At 36.7% G+C, this 16,593-nt stretch overlaps 1 protein-coding gene across 2 annotated transcripts in view; it reads right to left on the reverse strand.

Moving 5' to 3' along the window:
• Nucleotides 1–16,593, reverse strand: part of DENND4C (DENN domain containing 4C) — a 151,467-nt gene that overhangs the window by 41,901 nt on the left and 92,973 nt on the right. For both annotated transcript variants that reach the window (XM_021063184.1, XM_021063185.1), the window contains 7 exons: nt 16,184–16,219; nt 15,965–16,095; nt 13,102–13,234; nt 10,302–10,508; nt 3,640–3,768; nt 3,306–3,450; nt 2,884–3,030 (listed from right to left, as the gene is read on the reverse strand). In XM_021063184.1, coding sequence (XP_020918843.1) covers nt 2,884–3,030; nt 3,306–3,450; nt 3,640–3,768; nt 10,302–10,508; nt 13,102–13,234; nt 15,965–16,095; nt 16,184–16,219 — 928 coding nt within the window. The remainder of the gene's footprint in view (nt 1–2,883; nt 3,031–3,305; nt 3,451–3,639; nt 3,769–10,301; nt 10,509–13,101; nt 13,235–15,964; nt 16,096–16,183; nt 16,220–16,593) is intronic.

Below are 16,593 nucleotides of genomic sequence, written 5' to 3' on the forward strand. Positions count from 1 at the left end.
ACTGGAATATAGACTATACATTAAAGTAACATATCAACATTTCCCTGAATCTGGAAACTATACTGCGGTTATGTAGGAGCAAATAGCACTGAAGTAAAAGGTAAAAGGCAAAGATGTAGACAACCTGTTCGGACATAATTTAGGGAAAAAATGTGTGCATGTGCACAGAAAGAAAATGATATAGCAAATGTGTCAAACTAGAACTGAGTGAATCTAGATAAAAGTTATTCAAGAGCTCTTTGCACTATTCTTGAAACATTTAGTAAGTTTAAAATTATTTCAAAATACATTCTTAAAAGTCTATTTTAGCTTTAATGTTCTGTCATTTAAGACTGAGTTACCTAGGGGATCGTTATGAAGGATGTCAATGAAAAGCACATATTACAAAAAATGTAGTGCCTTCCACTTTCTACACTTGTTAAACTGCCATTCAAACTTTGGGTTTGCCATAAAACAAAAGAATTAATTATACTTCAGCAAGTCTAGTAAAGCATTACAATGCCATGATGGACACTAGACTGGGAAGTGAGTAAACCGATCAAACCCAGATATGCCCCACTCAGTATCAGGTACCAAGTGGAAAGATGCTGTAAGATAATCTTTAATGAAAAGAGTAACTTAAGCATCTGGCCTGGAAGTCTCCAAAAGTATCAGGTGACATCACCAGAAACTCCATAGAGATACATAATCACTGTAAATTCAGTATCAGGGCTTCAGTCATTTGAAATGTAGCTGAAAAGGGATCCAAAGTTTCTTTCTCAACTCTTAGAGTCTTAATGCAATTTTCCAGAATTACTAGTTTCTTCCCACTGAAGGAGACAAGTTAAAAAAACCCAAGGGATAAGGAGAGTGTTTATTATCATCACTGTCATCATCAATATTACTATTCCTGGCGAAATGGTTTCATACCATAAAATTATTTTATTTTTTTAATATATGAAATCAATTTTTTCTATAAGCATTAGGAAAAATACAGGAGGAAATAAAGTGGTTGTAAAATGAAAGCCTTGTAAAAATTCCTACATGTTCAAAGAAATTTAATTTACATACAGGATTGTAACTTATAGCTTTATGTTGATTTTCACCAATTCATAATTTTTCTGTAATTATGGGAGTAGTTTTTGTTTGTTTGTTTTTTGCCTTTTGTCTTTTTAGGGCCGCAGCCATGGCACAAGGAGGTTCCCAGGCTAGGGGTCTAATCAGAGCTATAGCTGCTGGCCTATGCCAGAGACACAGCAACGCCAAGTCTGAGCCATGTCTGCAACCTATACCACAGCTCACGGCAACACCGGATCCTTAATCCACTGAGCAAGGCCAGGGGTTGAACCTGCAACCGCATGGTTTCTAGTTGGATTCACTTCCACTGAGCCATGAGGGGAACTGAGCCAGGGAGTAGTTGTTAATACAAAAGTTAGCAGATCAGTTTTAGCAAGCAAAAACCACCTTAACAACTAAATTACGGAAAATCTTTAACGCCCATAAAACTATTTGACACAATGATGCTGTACCAGCCTCAAAATACGAATTGTAGCAAGACATAGTATATTTTCAAATAAGTCAACAAATATGGTTTACAAACTAATCATAAAGTGTTAGTTGGAAATTTTCAATAATATACATATATGATTACATCTATCTAAAGGAGAAAAGGCCAAGAAAACTAAAATTGTTTCCATCTGTAACAATACTTAAAACCTCTCTCCCCCACCCCTGCATGTCAGCAAAATTTAACCTAATAAATAGGAAATTACCTGAAGTGGTTAACATTCAAAGGTAGAATTAACGCACACGTGTATCCATAGCTCCACGTCATACAAGTCTGTCTGCACCCCACACCATGACAGCCAAGGACAAATGCAGCACCAAGAAACAGCACAGAGCAAAAAGCAGAGCAACAAAGAGCAGAGAAAAGGAAACTTCAGTCATTGAGACAAGTTCATCAGATGAAGCATAGGAATTAGACTCAGAATTCCTTTTAAAGAAAAGCTTGAGATATTAACAATAACAACAACCAGAAAGAAAAACACAAGAAGAAGGATGTGCAACACATACATATCTGTTTGACATACTACTTTAATTACACTTATTTCTAACTTCAAAGGACAGAGGTTATGCCCATAGCTTTGTATATAAAAGTAGCTTCAGTAGTTTCTCAGATTTTAAAGACTGCCATTTAATGACTATGCAAAGAATACTTTTTTTCATGGCATGTGACTTGTTTTCTTCCCTCTTTAATATTTATAACTTCAAATCTTTAATAAATATTTTTCACTTAATAAAAAATTGTGTCACTAAGAGTCAAGTTCCTCATTTTACACTTCCTAACAATTATATATTTTTTCACAAATTAATGATGAACAAACACAAAAAAGCAACATGTAAGAGCCTTTTGCACCACACTCCAAAGTTAATTTTATGCTATCCTAAATAAGGAGAAGTGATCTGCCATCAGAGGTGTACTTTCTCTCCTTATTTATATATATTTAACATACTCGTATTGCACAAACTTGAGAGAGGAAGGTAAAAAGCTTTTTTTAAAAAAAATCAAAGTCTTGGAGTTCCCTTTGTGGCTCAGAGGTTAACGTACCCAACTATGATCCATGAGGACACAGGTTCAAGCCCTGGCCTTGCTCAGTGGGTTAAGGATCTGGTGTTGCCGTGAACTGTGGTATAGGTCGCTGACGCAGCACAGATCCTGTGTTGCTGTGGCTGTGGCGTAGGCTGGCAGCTATAGCTCCGATTCAACCTCTAGCCTGGGAAGTTCCATATGCTGCAGGTGTGGCCATAAAAAGCAGAAAAATAAATAAATAAATAAATAAATAAATAAAAAGAAAGCCTTAACATGAGAATAAGTGAAGGTTAGCAAAATTCAGATTTTAGTACCTGTGCTAGAATGATTATCAGTGGAATCCAGTCTGATTAAATCTCTGACGAAGACCGTGTGCTCCCCACCATACACATCATTAGAACTATCCATGCTACCGTGGCTCACCGTGTCCCCATCACTTCCACCTGTGGCTCTCTGAGGAGCTAAAGATAAGGACAACAGCAGTTCAATAACTCATGCGCTGATAATCTCTGAAACTAAACATGAGTGACTCACAGTTCATTTAAAGTTGCAGAACACTTTCTATACTTCTGAGAGAAGAAAATAATTTTGGACTAAGGCAACCTCTATCTTTAGTAGTATATGAAAATAACAAGTAGAATTTCATTTACATTTTCTGCCTCATATAATTAAAAATTCATACGCCTATAAAGATTATGGTTCAGCAAGAGAGTATCTTTCCAATTACATGTATTACCTGATATTGAGGAGACCTGTGACTTTTGCACGGTATTTTTAAGCGGCTGCCTAAACTGTGCCAAGCCACGTACCACATTCCGTACCTTCGTCCATAAGAAGATACCACTGCGGGTACTGCTAGGCCACGGGCTCTCCAAAACTACCTAAAGGTAAAATAAAGGTTAAAATAATGATTATTAGGAATATCTGAATTTTTAAAAAAATACACACTCATGTAATATATAACAAGAATTCTACCCCAAAACCTCCAAAAGAAGTTTAAGTAATAACAGGGATAAAAAATTATCAACCTTAATAAGCGGTATATATTGCCTAATGTCAGTCCTACTTACCTTATTATAATAGCCATAAGTAATAGCATTTGGCTTTATCTTAGCTGTTTTCATTTCAAATAAAACTCTCACTGCTAAAACAGGATGACCCCAAAGTCCACAAAGCTGCATTACTACTCGATAGCACACCTAACAAAAAATGACATCAAGGCATTAATAGTCAACATATTAGTCTATGACCGGTAGAGATTTTTAAATGATTTTACTCAATTGTTCTCAAAGTTATTAAGCGCTATTTTCTCTTTTTTCTGGTTTGAGAGTCTCAGCAAACTTTTTTTCCTGTTTTTTACGGCTGCACTTGTAGCATATGGAAGTTCTCGGGCTACGGGTCAAATTGGAGCTGCAGCTGCAGTCCTTACCACAGCCACAGCAACACCAGATCCAAACCACGTCTGTGACCTACGCTGCAGCCTGTGTCAATGCTGGATCCTTAACCCACTGAGAGAGACCAGGGATCAGACTCACATCCTCACGGTCCTAAGCTGGGTTCTTAATCCAATGAGCCACAAATAGGAACGCCTCAGTTAACTATTTTCAAAACTTATTCATTATTGAAATACCAGGATTGTTAACTATTCCACATAAGATCTATGTGTGTGTGTACCATTTGTTTCAGTAACCAAGTTTACACAAAAGAGAATGATTATTAGTCTCCATAATTTGAGAAGGAATTCATTTTTAAAATAAGCATGATTTAAAAGTGGCTTTCTTCAAATTCATGTTTTATATTTTATGCCAAAGGAATTAAAGATAGCATCTCTAGGATGCCTGCGTAACAAAAAAGATTCTGTAAATCCAAGTCTTTAAAAAGTATGAGAAGGGGGAGTTGCTTGCATGGCGCAGTGGCATGATTCTGACTAGGGACCATGACACTGCAGGTTCGATCCCTAGCCTTGCTCAGTGCATTAAGGAGCTAGCTGGCATTGCCGTGAGCTGTGGTGTAGGTTATGGATGCACCTCCAATCCTGAGAACTTCCATATGCTGCAGGTGCAGCCATAAAAAGACAAAAAAAAAAGCATGAGAAGAAAATTAAAAACACTGTAATATTATTAGCAAAGGCTTTTCTTTCTTTCTTTTGCCTTTTTGTCCTTTTTAGGGCCGAACCCGTGGCACATGGAGGTTCCCAGGCTAGGGGTCTAATTGGAGCTGCTGCTGTCGGCCTACACCAGAGCCACAGCAATGCCAGATCCAAGCCACGTCTGTGATCTACACCACAGCTCACGGCAACGCTAGATCCTTAACCCACTGAGCGAGGCCAGGGATCGAACCCACAACCTCATCGTTACTAGTCGGATTTGTTTCTGTGGCACCATGACGGGAACTCCAGCAATGGCTTTTCTGAAAATGTGTTTACTGAAGAGGGCTAGATTTCATCATAAAAGGACAAGTCAATTAGGAACTACTACGTTAGAATCTCACATTTGGAAGACAAGAGTAGAAACCATTAAGAATGAAACAGGAATCTCAAGGATCCCTGGCAGAGAGCTGAGGAAGTTTACTGAAGTAGTGAACAGGGCAGCCAAAGACTACTACAGCTTAATTTGAGAATAAGAAAATATACATGAAGACACTCTTCTTGGGACTTGTAAACTGCTTTTTGACAGAACTGTTTACTCTGCGAATACCATAAAGCCAAGCTGCACTCTCTATTAAAGAGGAAAGTAGAAAGATTCAAGAAAGGATATTTTATTCAAGAGACGCAAAGAGAAAAGAGATGTGAAGGGGCAGAGGACTATAAAGATGAGTATTACAAAACTAGAAATGGCGAGTTTACTTTAGGAGCAGGAGGTGGTCAGGAACTGTTTAGAGCAACTTCATAGATAGATGACTAGGTTAAATAAGTGTTTGGAAACTACATTAATCAGGAATAAATGGGGGAACTAGGTAAGATGCATGACAGGATTAAGGAGAATGTGGCACAAGAGAGTTCTTCAAATATCTTAAGAGTTTTCACTTAAAAGAAGCAGTCTTGTGCAATCGGAAAAAAGCCATAAGGAGATGGAACTCGCATAAAATGCACTTTCTCAGTTAGATCCTACTCAAGCAAAGGCTAGGTCTCAAGAAGTTAGACTTTAACATCTCAGGTTTAGCTTGAAGTTGTACCAAAATATCTTGAAGTCCTATTCAACTCTAAGATTCTATGAGCCATGAAAAGTCACTTTATATGTCAAATTGGGATTAATCTGAATTTCCAAAACCATTCTTTTTTTTTTTTTTTTTTTTTTTTTTTTTTTTTTTTTTTTGTCTTTTTGCTATTTCTTGGGCCGCTCCCGCGGCATATGGAGGTTCCCAGGCTAGGGGTCGAATCGGAGCTGCAGCCACCGGCCTACACCAGAGCCACAGCAACACGGGATCCGAGCTGCGTCTGCAACCTACACCACAGCTCACGGCAACGCCGGATCCTTAACCCACTGAGCAAGGGCAGGGACCGAACCCGCAACCTCATGGTTCCTAGTCGGATTCGTTAACCACTGCGCCACGATGGGAACTCCCAAAACCATTCTTAATAATTAATTTATTTTGACATTTACAAAGTATTCCTCCAAGCTTCCTTCTTACCTGCCTAAGAGCAAGACACCAAACTAGAAAAATAGTAACAATGTCAAGGATATGATTTTTCAATTGCAGCATTTTGTTGCCTACAACATGAAACCTTACGGCTATCTAAGGTAGACAAAAGACGGCCACAAACTCTTTGCTACCCCTCCCATTAAGAGGTCCAAGTCCATTCCCTTGAATTGAGGGAGAAGGGCCTCTGAGAATGCATGATCATCAGAATTTGCCTCAAGTGACCAGTTTCCTGGCTTAAGCCTTAAGGAAGATCAATTTCCACCTTCTCTCTCTTGAAACAAATGCTTTTGGAATGCTAAACTACTATAAGAAAAGCCCAAGTATCACATTGAGAAGTCCTGAGACACATGGAAAGGAGAGGGGTCCCTTTGAGACCAGCCTTCTAGATACCAAGGTACCCCGCTATCATTTGAGTTAAGCTATCATAGACCTTCCAGACCAGACCAACTAGCAACTGATTACAACCAAGTGTTTCTAGTTAATGCAATATGGATTGGAAAAATCACCCAAAATCCTTTCCAGATTCTCCAAAAATAATAAGATTTAATAAAATGGTTATTTTAATCCACTAAGTTCTGGAGTGGTTTGTTACATATACATATTGTACAACAACATCTATATAAATAGACTGATGAGACAATGTAAGAATTAAGCCTGAAACAAAGTTCATGTTGTGGCTCAGTGCATTATGAACCCTACTAGTATCCATGAGGATGCAGGTTCAATCCCTGGCTTTGATTTGATCCCTAGCCTGAGAACTTCCATATGCCACAGGTGCAGCCCTAAAAAGTTGGGGGGAAAAAATAAGCTTGACACAGACATTTCATTTTGATAAAAATTCAGTAAATGGTATTAAAAGCAAAAACACATTATGCATTTTAATTTAGCCTATATGCTATTTCTGGGTCTTCTCTGAGTTTTATTTTAAATTCTAGGTTATTACAACTTTTATAAACATAATATATAGAACATAAATCTGTCAAAAAAAAAACATTAAGCATTACAGTGAGTTCTAATGGAGTATGAACCTAAAAATCAAAACCACTTACTTGCTGAGTGGCCTTATATGTGGGTCATTTAAGTTTCAAATTTTTTTCTTTGTAAAATGTTAGCTAATATATAAATTACCTCATAGGAGTTTCCGCTGTGGCTCAGTGGAAATGAATCTGAATAGTATCCATGAGGATATGGGTTTGATCCCTGGTCTCACTCAGTGGGTTAAGGATCTGGCAGTGCCATGTACTTCTGGTATAAGTCACAGATGTGGCTTAGAGCCTGTGTTGCTAAGGCTGTGGCATAGGCTGGCTACCGCTCTGATTCTACCCCTAGCCTGGGAACCTGCATATGCCACATGTGTGGCCCTAAAAATCCAATAAATAAATAAATAAATAACTTCGTAAAGTTGCTAGGAATACCAAAGGAAATAATCCACATAAAAATACTGTGAAAATTTTAATGTGCTATTCTATGTGCAATCAATAAACAAAATGTATCAAATATGCCAAATATGCATCCTTAAGTTTTAAAATAAACATTTCTTTCTTCTACTTGTAGAGATACAGAGTCACTTCAGGTGACCACAAATCTGTCAATAAACTTATCAGAAGCAGGAATACAACAAATTAACCTCCAAATTTTAAACCTTCTATCAGAGTGTTCATTTGGGAAAGAGTCTAAAAAAGTTTTTTAGCTTACTAGTCATAACTGTTGCACGTTAGAAAAACAGAAGAATGGAATTCCCGTCGTGGCGCAGAGGAAACAAATCCAACTAGGAACCATGAGGTTGTAGGTTTGATCCCTGGCTTTGCTCAGTGGGTTAAGGATCTGGAGTTGCTGTGAGTTGTGGCGTAGGCTGGCAGCTGCAGCTCCAATTAGACCCCTAGCCTGGGAACCTCCATATACCATGGGTGTGGCTGACAAAAGACAAAAGACAAAAAAAAAAAAAAAAAAAAAAAGGCAGAAGAATGTAATTACTTGTAACAAAGACTACCATAGAACCTTAATTTCTGTAGATGGAATTATTTTTCAGGCCAGCTTGTCTTATGAACTTATCAAAGAAACTTAAGTATCGTGCTTTGAGTTTAGTATGCAGTCACATAATTAAAACTAGCTCTCTCTGACAGAACACATTTTAAAGCACTTTTAAAATATTCTATGCTTGGGGAGTTCCCGTCGTGGCGCAGTGGTTAACGAATCCGACTAGGAACCATGAGGTTGCGGGTTCGGTCCCTGCCCTTGCTCAGTGGGTTAAGGATCCGGCGTTGCCGTGAGCTGTGGTGTAGGTCGCAGACGCAGCTCGGATCCCACGTTGCTGTGGCTCTGGCGTAGGCTGGCAGCTATAGGTCCGATTCGACCCCTAGCCTGGGAACCTCCATATGCTGTGGGAGCGGCTCAAGAAATGGCAAAAAAAAAAAAAAAATTCTATGCTTTCACAAAGTTAAAACACATCTTAAAATACATCTGAAATATAAAAACTATCAGAACAAGTTTTTGAAAACATTAAAATGCATGAAGTACAAGACACTAATTCTAATCAAGCACTTAATTTCCAAATAGTTTTATAAACAAGAGAAGAAAATGTAATCAAATGTGAGCATGGACATTTTATTACTTGTTTTTTAACTTTATCTTTTTGAAAAGTTTAAACATACAGATCATACTTTGACAAAAATTGAGTTTGAGTGTGGCCACAAGCATTATCACATCTTAATAATGTACATGCTTTACTGGTTTTGGATCTTTTTTATTTTAAAAGAGAAGAAAATTATATTTACTGCTTAGGCCTATCATATGGCCTTTCCTCTTCAATCCCATTTCTCTCTTTCTCTCTCTCTCTCTTTTTTTTTTGGTGATGCCCACGGCATGCAGAAGTTCCTGGGCCTGAGCTGCTGCAGTGATAACGTGGGATCCTTAACCCACTGTGCCACATAAGAACTCCCCATATCTCTTCTAACTTTGTGCTCTCCTCCTTCACAAACACCCTTTATTCTGAATTTTTATTCCAACTACATTTTAAATTCTAATCTGGTTCTAAATATCATTTATAGTTATTTTTAACACAAAAAATAAAATTTAAAGGGGAAAAACAGCAAAGAGAAGGGCTGAATAAGTAATTCAGTTTCTTTAACCATTAGCTGGATAATAACACAATCTATCTTTGAAGGCGGTTCTGAGGTTTAAGAGATTCAGCACAATGTTCACTGAGTGCTTACTATCAGCCAGGGACTAATCTTAGGCACATTATATACATGAACTGATTTAACCTTCAAATTAACCATTTGAGGAAAGGAACTAAATATCATTATCTACATCAATGAGGCGACTTTATCCTCTAGGGGACATCTGGCAATGTCTGCAGACATTTTTTGATTCCACAGAGCTACTGGCATCTAATGGGTAAAGGCCAGGGATGCCGGTAAACATCCTACCACGTACAGGATTGGACCCCACAATAAATAAAGATGCTCATCAAAATGTCAACAGTGCCAAGGTTGAGAAACTCAGATCTGTATTTTCAGATACACTATCTGAAACACAGAGGTTATGTAACTCACTCTAGGACACAGATCCTAAGTGAAGAGCCACTTAAAGTTATCTTAAGAATAAAATAAAGTAGTAGTTTTTCTATTTATCAAGGGCAAACAATTTGGTCTAAGTAAAGTTTCTGCAAATATATATTTGTCTTTTTAGGGCTGCACCAGTGGCAAATGAAGTTCCCAGGCTACGGGTCAAACTGGGGTTATAGCTGCCAGCCACAGCCATAGCAATGAAGGATCCCAGCTACATCTGAGACCTACACCACAGCTCACAGCAATGGCATGTCCTTAACCCACTGAGCAAGGCCAGGGATCAAACCTGCATCCTCATGGATACTAGACAGATTTGTTTCTGCTGAGCCATGACAGAACTCCCTAAATAAATGTATTTTAAAATAAATAATAAGCATTAGCTCTATGAAATAGAGTTAACAGTTTTACCTTTCCTACTTAAAGAAAATACCTGAGGATATCTGAAAGCAATTGAGAACTAAATTTTCTTTAAAATACAAATAAAATTTATCTTAGTAACAATAACAATTTGTTATACTTGCCTCATCTAGAGGATCCACATCTGTTTCCCGCATCTTAATAAGTACATCATATGCCTGCTGAAGTGCTCTGACCTTAGGATGAGAAACTCTAACATAGGCTGGGAGACAAATAAACCATAAACTGTAACAATGACTGAAGAGACACTTGGCCCATTGTAGTGGATTTGTATAACATCTTTTCGCCAACTTATGAGCTGTTTTTATCTCCTAGAAAGAGAATAAATAAAACATCATGGCATTTACTAAAATTAATTGAGATGATAGAAAAAATGAGATGTAAAAAGGAGAAAAGAATTTAATGCAAAATTTGACTCTAAAATCAAGTATTTCACAGTTTTGCTGCTGTAAATGGCTTCCTACTACTTAGTGCCACATGGTTCTTTTTATAGAAGCACTTTATACTATTTGTTGGCAAGCATGTGTCTAATAGATGAGAAATTCTTTAATATAATCATAAATTAGGTGCCCTTCACATAGAAGGCATTCCTGTCTGATAAATGAAAAGGATTTAACCATTTATGAGCTCTACAACATCGTTCTTGAAAAGTCAGAGTCCTCTCACTCTTCCTGCTAAAGTTTAAGATGCCTTAGACTATTCTGCACAAAAATTTCCACTCAATCCTCTGGGTTAATTTCTTCACTGAGTGATTTGTTAAAAAAGGACCTATTCCTTTGCAGGTCTTTGTAGTCTGAGAAAGATCACAGATCTTCCTACCTAATAGTTTTTGATAGTCATGTTATCTATTTCTGATTGTCATTCTGACTTAAACAGAAGAGAGAAAGGCATCAAAATCACACGCTGAGTTTTAGCAAACTCTATGTATTCCCAGAAAACTAAAGAGCCCTCCAGACAGGTCAGCCTGATATGCCTTGCACTAAAGATCCCTCTGCTGGGATGAGTTATAAATAAACACATTCTTATAAGCTCTATTTCTAAGAGATTGTGCCTGAAAAAAATTCTGGTTAAAGTAAAATTTAAAAACTTAGAAGCAAAATTCTCCATTTAAAAAACTTGCCCCTGGTGTTCCTGTTGTGGCTCAACAGTAACGAACCCGACTAGTATTCATGAGGATGCGGGTTTGATCTCTGGCCTCGCTCAGTGGGTTAAGTATCTGGCGTTGCCATGAGCTGTGGCATAGTTTGCAGAAGCAGCTCAGATCCCACATTGCTGTGGCTATGGTGTAGGCTGGCAGCTACAGCTCCAATTTGACCCCAAGGTCTGGGAACTTCCATATGCCATGGGTGTGGCTCTAAAAAGACAAATAAAATAAAAATAAAAAGCTTGCCTTTATTTTTATTTTTATTTTTTTAGGGCCAAACTTGCAGCATATGGAGGTTCCCAGGCTAGGGGTATAATGTGAGCTACAGCTGCCAGCCTACGCCACAGCCACACCAAATCTGAGCCACATCTGTGACATACACCACAGTTCATGGCAACGCCGGGTCCTTAACCCACTGAGTGAGGCCAGGGATTGAACCTGCAACCTCATAGCTCCTGGTCAGATTTGTTTCTGCTGTGCCACAATGGGAATTCCAAAGCTTGCCTTTATTAAGCTGCTAACAGTATACTACTGTATGAAATTAAGGATCACCTCAGGTTACCTCTAGGAGTTAAGGGATTGTATATGAGTTGGCAAAACCTGAACTAAGAATTTCATTTTGATATTTCCCATGTTTTGCAGACCCCCAAAATGTCAGTATATGTACAAAGAATGTTTAATTTTAACTCACACCTAACCATAGGTTTAATTCTTTATATCTAGATCAGATACAGTATTAAAGCAAGATGTATAGGTTATCCTAAGTTAACTGTTTAGAATGTAACATTCAGTATATATTATATATACATATAATAGTATATATATACTTCATACCCACTAGGATAGCTATAATAAAAAAGACAAGAGTTAACAAAAAATAGCAAGGATGTGGTGAATGTGGAACCCTCATGTACTGTTGGTGGGAATTTTAAATGGTGTATTCACCCACTTCAGAAAAAGGTCTGACAGTTTCTCAGAAGATTAAACACAGAGTTACAATATGACACAGCAATTCCACTTCTAGGCACATACCCAAAGAAAACATATATCCAAAACATAACACACAAAAATGTTTATAGCAGCACTATATGCACAATAGCCAAAAAGTAGGACTCACCCACATGTACACGAATGGATAAATAAAATATTCCACACAATGGCATATTATTTAGCAATAAAAATAAATGAAATACTGATACATTCTGTAACATAGATGAAACTTAAAAACATTACACTAAGTGAAAAGAAGCCAGTCACAAAAAGCCACATCTTGTACAATTTCATTTTTATGAAATGCCCAGAATAGGCAAAACTATAGACAGAAAATAGATTAGTGGTTGCCTAAGGGCTGTGGGAGATTGAGGAACTGGAAGTTAACAGCTTAGAGGTTTGGGCTTTCTTTTTAGGGTGATGAAAATGTTCTACAATTGATCGTGGTGTTTGTTGTACAACACGGTGAATACACTGAAAGCCAGTGAGTATAATTTACATGACTGAATTGTATGGTATGTGAATTTTACTTCAATAAAGATATTTTTTAAAGAGTATTTAGATCCCAAGGTTCCCTTAAAACAAAACCATTCCAAAACTTCAGCCTCAGTATTATAAATAGGGTTGCAAGAAATCTATTTTAATTCATTAACAAGCACAGTGGGTTTTGAAATGATTGCTGTGGGTGATAATTCTAAACTATGAGCTGCATATCACATATACATAGCTTACATTTTAAATTAACATGTATTAGATAAAGAATATCTGACCTGTTTAGTTCTCTTAGCCATGAGAGCTGGACTGTTTGTAATGCTACTCCCAGTAGGGTGTCTACTAAAAGAAAGTTTCAACTCCTGTGGTCTGTCAAAAAGCTTAAGGTCCAGTCTTGGAAAGTATTTGTAACTAAAATAAAAAGCAAAAATAGAACTGCTGATTTAAAATACATTAACTCTTCATATTAGGCTAGAATTTAGGTGAATATTTTCAAATTTCAAATGCACCCAATATTATTCTTCAAAATTCTTATACAAATTTTTTTTTCAAAAATATAAGATGAGGTAATTATAGGATACACAGATATTCTATATGGAAACTTTTACTCCTCCTCATCCCATATGTTATTTTCAACCAATTCCTGTAACACAGAAAACTCTGATATCTTACGTGACAGAGGAATTAATACCCTTTTCAAGAGAACCCATGTGTTCAATGATAATTTATATTAAAAAGTAACATTTAGTATACCCTGTAATTTTGTTTCCCTTTAAAGGTATTTTGCATTCATATTTAAAAGGAAAAAATCCGTAATACTTTTATATTAGGGATATGCCATACTTTAATCAATTCTTTACTCTTGAACATTTCTAGGTTATTTCTCCATGTTTACAGTTAAGCATTTTTGTACATATATCTTTGTGAATACTTTTACTTAATTTCTTAGGATAATACCCAATAACAGAGTTTTCTACGGTCAATGTTTGTCAAAAGAATTAAAAATTATTATAATCACTATCAAATTACTTCCAGAAGGTTATACCTACATAAACTCTAAATACACTCTACTGGTGGGATAGCCTATCCTCAATCCGATACATTAAAAATGCTTCTACTCATCATTTTGGTTTGCATTTCCTTAAATACTAGAAAGTTTACATTTTCTTTTTTTTCTTTTCTTTTTTAAAAACTTTATTTTTTGTCTTTTTATGGCCACACCCACGGCATACAGAAGTTTCCAGACTAAGGGTCAAATCAGAGTTGCAGATGCCAGCCACAGTCACAGCCATGCCAGATGGGAGCCAAGTCTGAGACCTATACTGCAGCTGATGGCAAAACCGGATACTTAACCCACTGAGTGGGGCCAGGGATCGATCTCCCATCCTCATGGATACTAGTTGGGTTCATTACCACAGAGCCACAACAGGAACATTTTCATATTATTGACTATTGGAATTTCTTCTCAGAAACTGCTAACATGTTTCCTTTGGCCAATTTTCTTCTGGAATACAATGCCTTTCCCTATTTACCATGTTTGTCAATACCTGCATTCCAATGCACAGTGATTAAGCCAAAGTAAAAAAAAAAAAAAAAAAAAAAAAAAAAATTCTATAATTACCATACGATCAAAATAGTATTTAATTAAACAACTCACTCTCAAGTATAAATTTTTCATTCTTATGCAGTCCTGGTGAGACTATATATTAATTCTATATTTTTAGAAAACACTGATTTTATATTCCCTTTGCCCTAGAAATTCTTTTAGGAATACAGCCTAAGAAAATAATTATGTATACACACAAAGATATAGACAGCAAAGAACTATAAATAAACCCACAGGAGACTATTAAACAAATCACAAAAAAGGCATGCAAGGAGTTCCCATTGTGGCTCAGCAAGTTAAGGATCTGGCATTGCTGCAGCTGTGGTGCAGGTTTGATTGCTGGCCCAGGTGTCACATGCTGTAGGTGTGGCCAAAAAAAAGAGTAAATGCAAATTTATATACAAAAAGACAAAAAATATATACATACAATTGTTAACAGGCATTAGGTAGTGGTACTAAAATGATGTTCTAGGTTTTTGTTCAATTTATAAATTTATTAAACTGTCATCATGTATTATCATGATCTTAATAAACAATCAAATACATTTTACTTTCTTAAAAGATTCCCTTCCAAATCCTATTCTTCGAGTTTAATAAAGAATGATTCTTGGAGTTCCCGTCGTGGCCCAGTGGTTAATGAATCCGACTAGGAACCATGAGGTTGCAGGTTTGATCCCTGGCCTTGCTCAGTGGGTTAAGGATCTGGAGTTGCCAGGAGCTGTGGTGTAGGTCGCAGACGCAACTCAAATCCCGTGTTGCTGTGGCTCTGGTGTAGGCCGGTGGCTACAGCTCCAATTAGACCCCTAGCCTGGGAACCTCCATATGCTGTGGGAGTGGCTCAAGAAAAGGCAAAAAGACAAAAAAAAAGAATGAATCTTGGCCCTCTACTTTTAAGATTTCTCTGATATTTGGAGTTCCCTTTGTGGCTCAGTGGTTAAAGAACCCCACTAGGATCCACTCAGTGGGTTAAGGATCCGGCATTGCTGTGAGCTGTGGTGTAGGTTGTAGACGCAGCTCGGATCTGGCATTGCTTTGGCTGTGGAGTAGGCCAGCAGCTGTAGCTCCGATTCAATTCAACTCCTAGCTCAGGAACTTCCATGCACTGCACATGCAGCCCTAAAAAGGAGAAAAAAAAAAAAAAGATTTCTCTGGTGTTTTACTAATGCGTAAGAATTTCATGGTCCTTATACTGACAACAAAACCCCCCAAAGGGAGGGGGTCACAAAGGCAAATGCTTTCATAAATGAAATTTTTAAGATTAAAAGATGTTTATTTTAATGTAATAAATGTTTTAAATATGTAAATATCTAAATATGTAAATGTTTAGGTTAATAGTAATCAACATCTGGCTTCCCTTCCAACAGGGCTATACAGTTCTTAAATTACAATATCTGGTGATATTTCCATAAAATATTCATCTCCATTAGTTCACTGAATACATTTTTAAAATGATCTTTACAATTATCTACTAATAATTGCAAGAGCTCAATTATTACATCTGTGCCCAACCAGCTCTTTTAAAAAATTCCTGCTACCTGTACTTTGGTGACAGATCTTTTCCATCATCAGGAGGGGGCTCAGGTGGCATTATGAATACAGTGTGCTCACTTTTCTGTGAATCATCTAGCTCTATCAATCTGGTATCTTCTGCTGAATCAAAATCAACCTAAAAATAATTATTTACTCCAATTAATTTGCATATAAGCAAGATCTAATTTTGAAATGTCAAAACTGAAATTTAAGAAAAAAAATACCTTATCCGTTTTCTCTGTGCCTTTATCAGGAAACAACTAGAAAAAAAAAAAAAAGAAAGAAAAGAATTCTTAGTAAAAATGTGTACTGTAAATTAGTAAAAATTATCTAAAATTCTTACTTAAAAAAGTATCTGCTTAGTGTTAAAAAAAACTACACTTTTTAAATACTAGACAGATATGAAACACTTTACAATATATTTTGGGGGCCCTACACTATTAAGTTAAAGTGTAATATTTTTCGTATGGCTATTAAAATAGAAAACTATTCATTTTGATTTGTTTGTTCGTAAATCCCTCACAAGCAAAAGATGGGCCATCACAAGAAAATCTGTTTTTTCAAATCAAACATTTCATTATTACTAAATCCCTATATTAATGACTGACATTATCAAAGCTTCTATCTGGACGAT

This window comes from Sus scrofa, chromosome 1 (genome assembly GCF_000003025.6).
Source record: "Sus scrofa isolate TJ Tabasco breed Duroc chromosome 1, Sscrofa11.1, whole genome shotgun sequence".
In the NCBI taxonomy this organism is placed as follows: Eukaryota; Metazoa; Chordata; class Mammalia; order Artiodactyla; family Suidae; genus Sus; species Sus scrofa.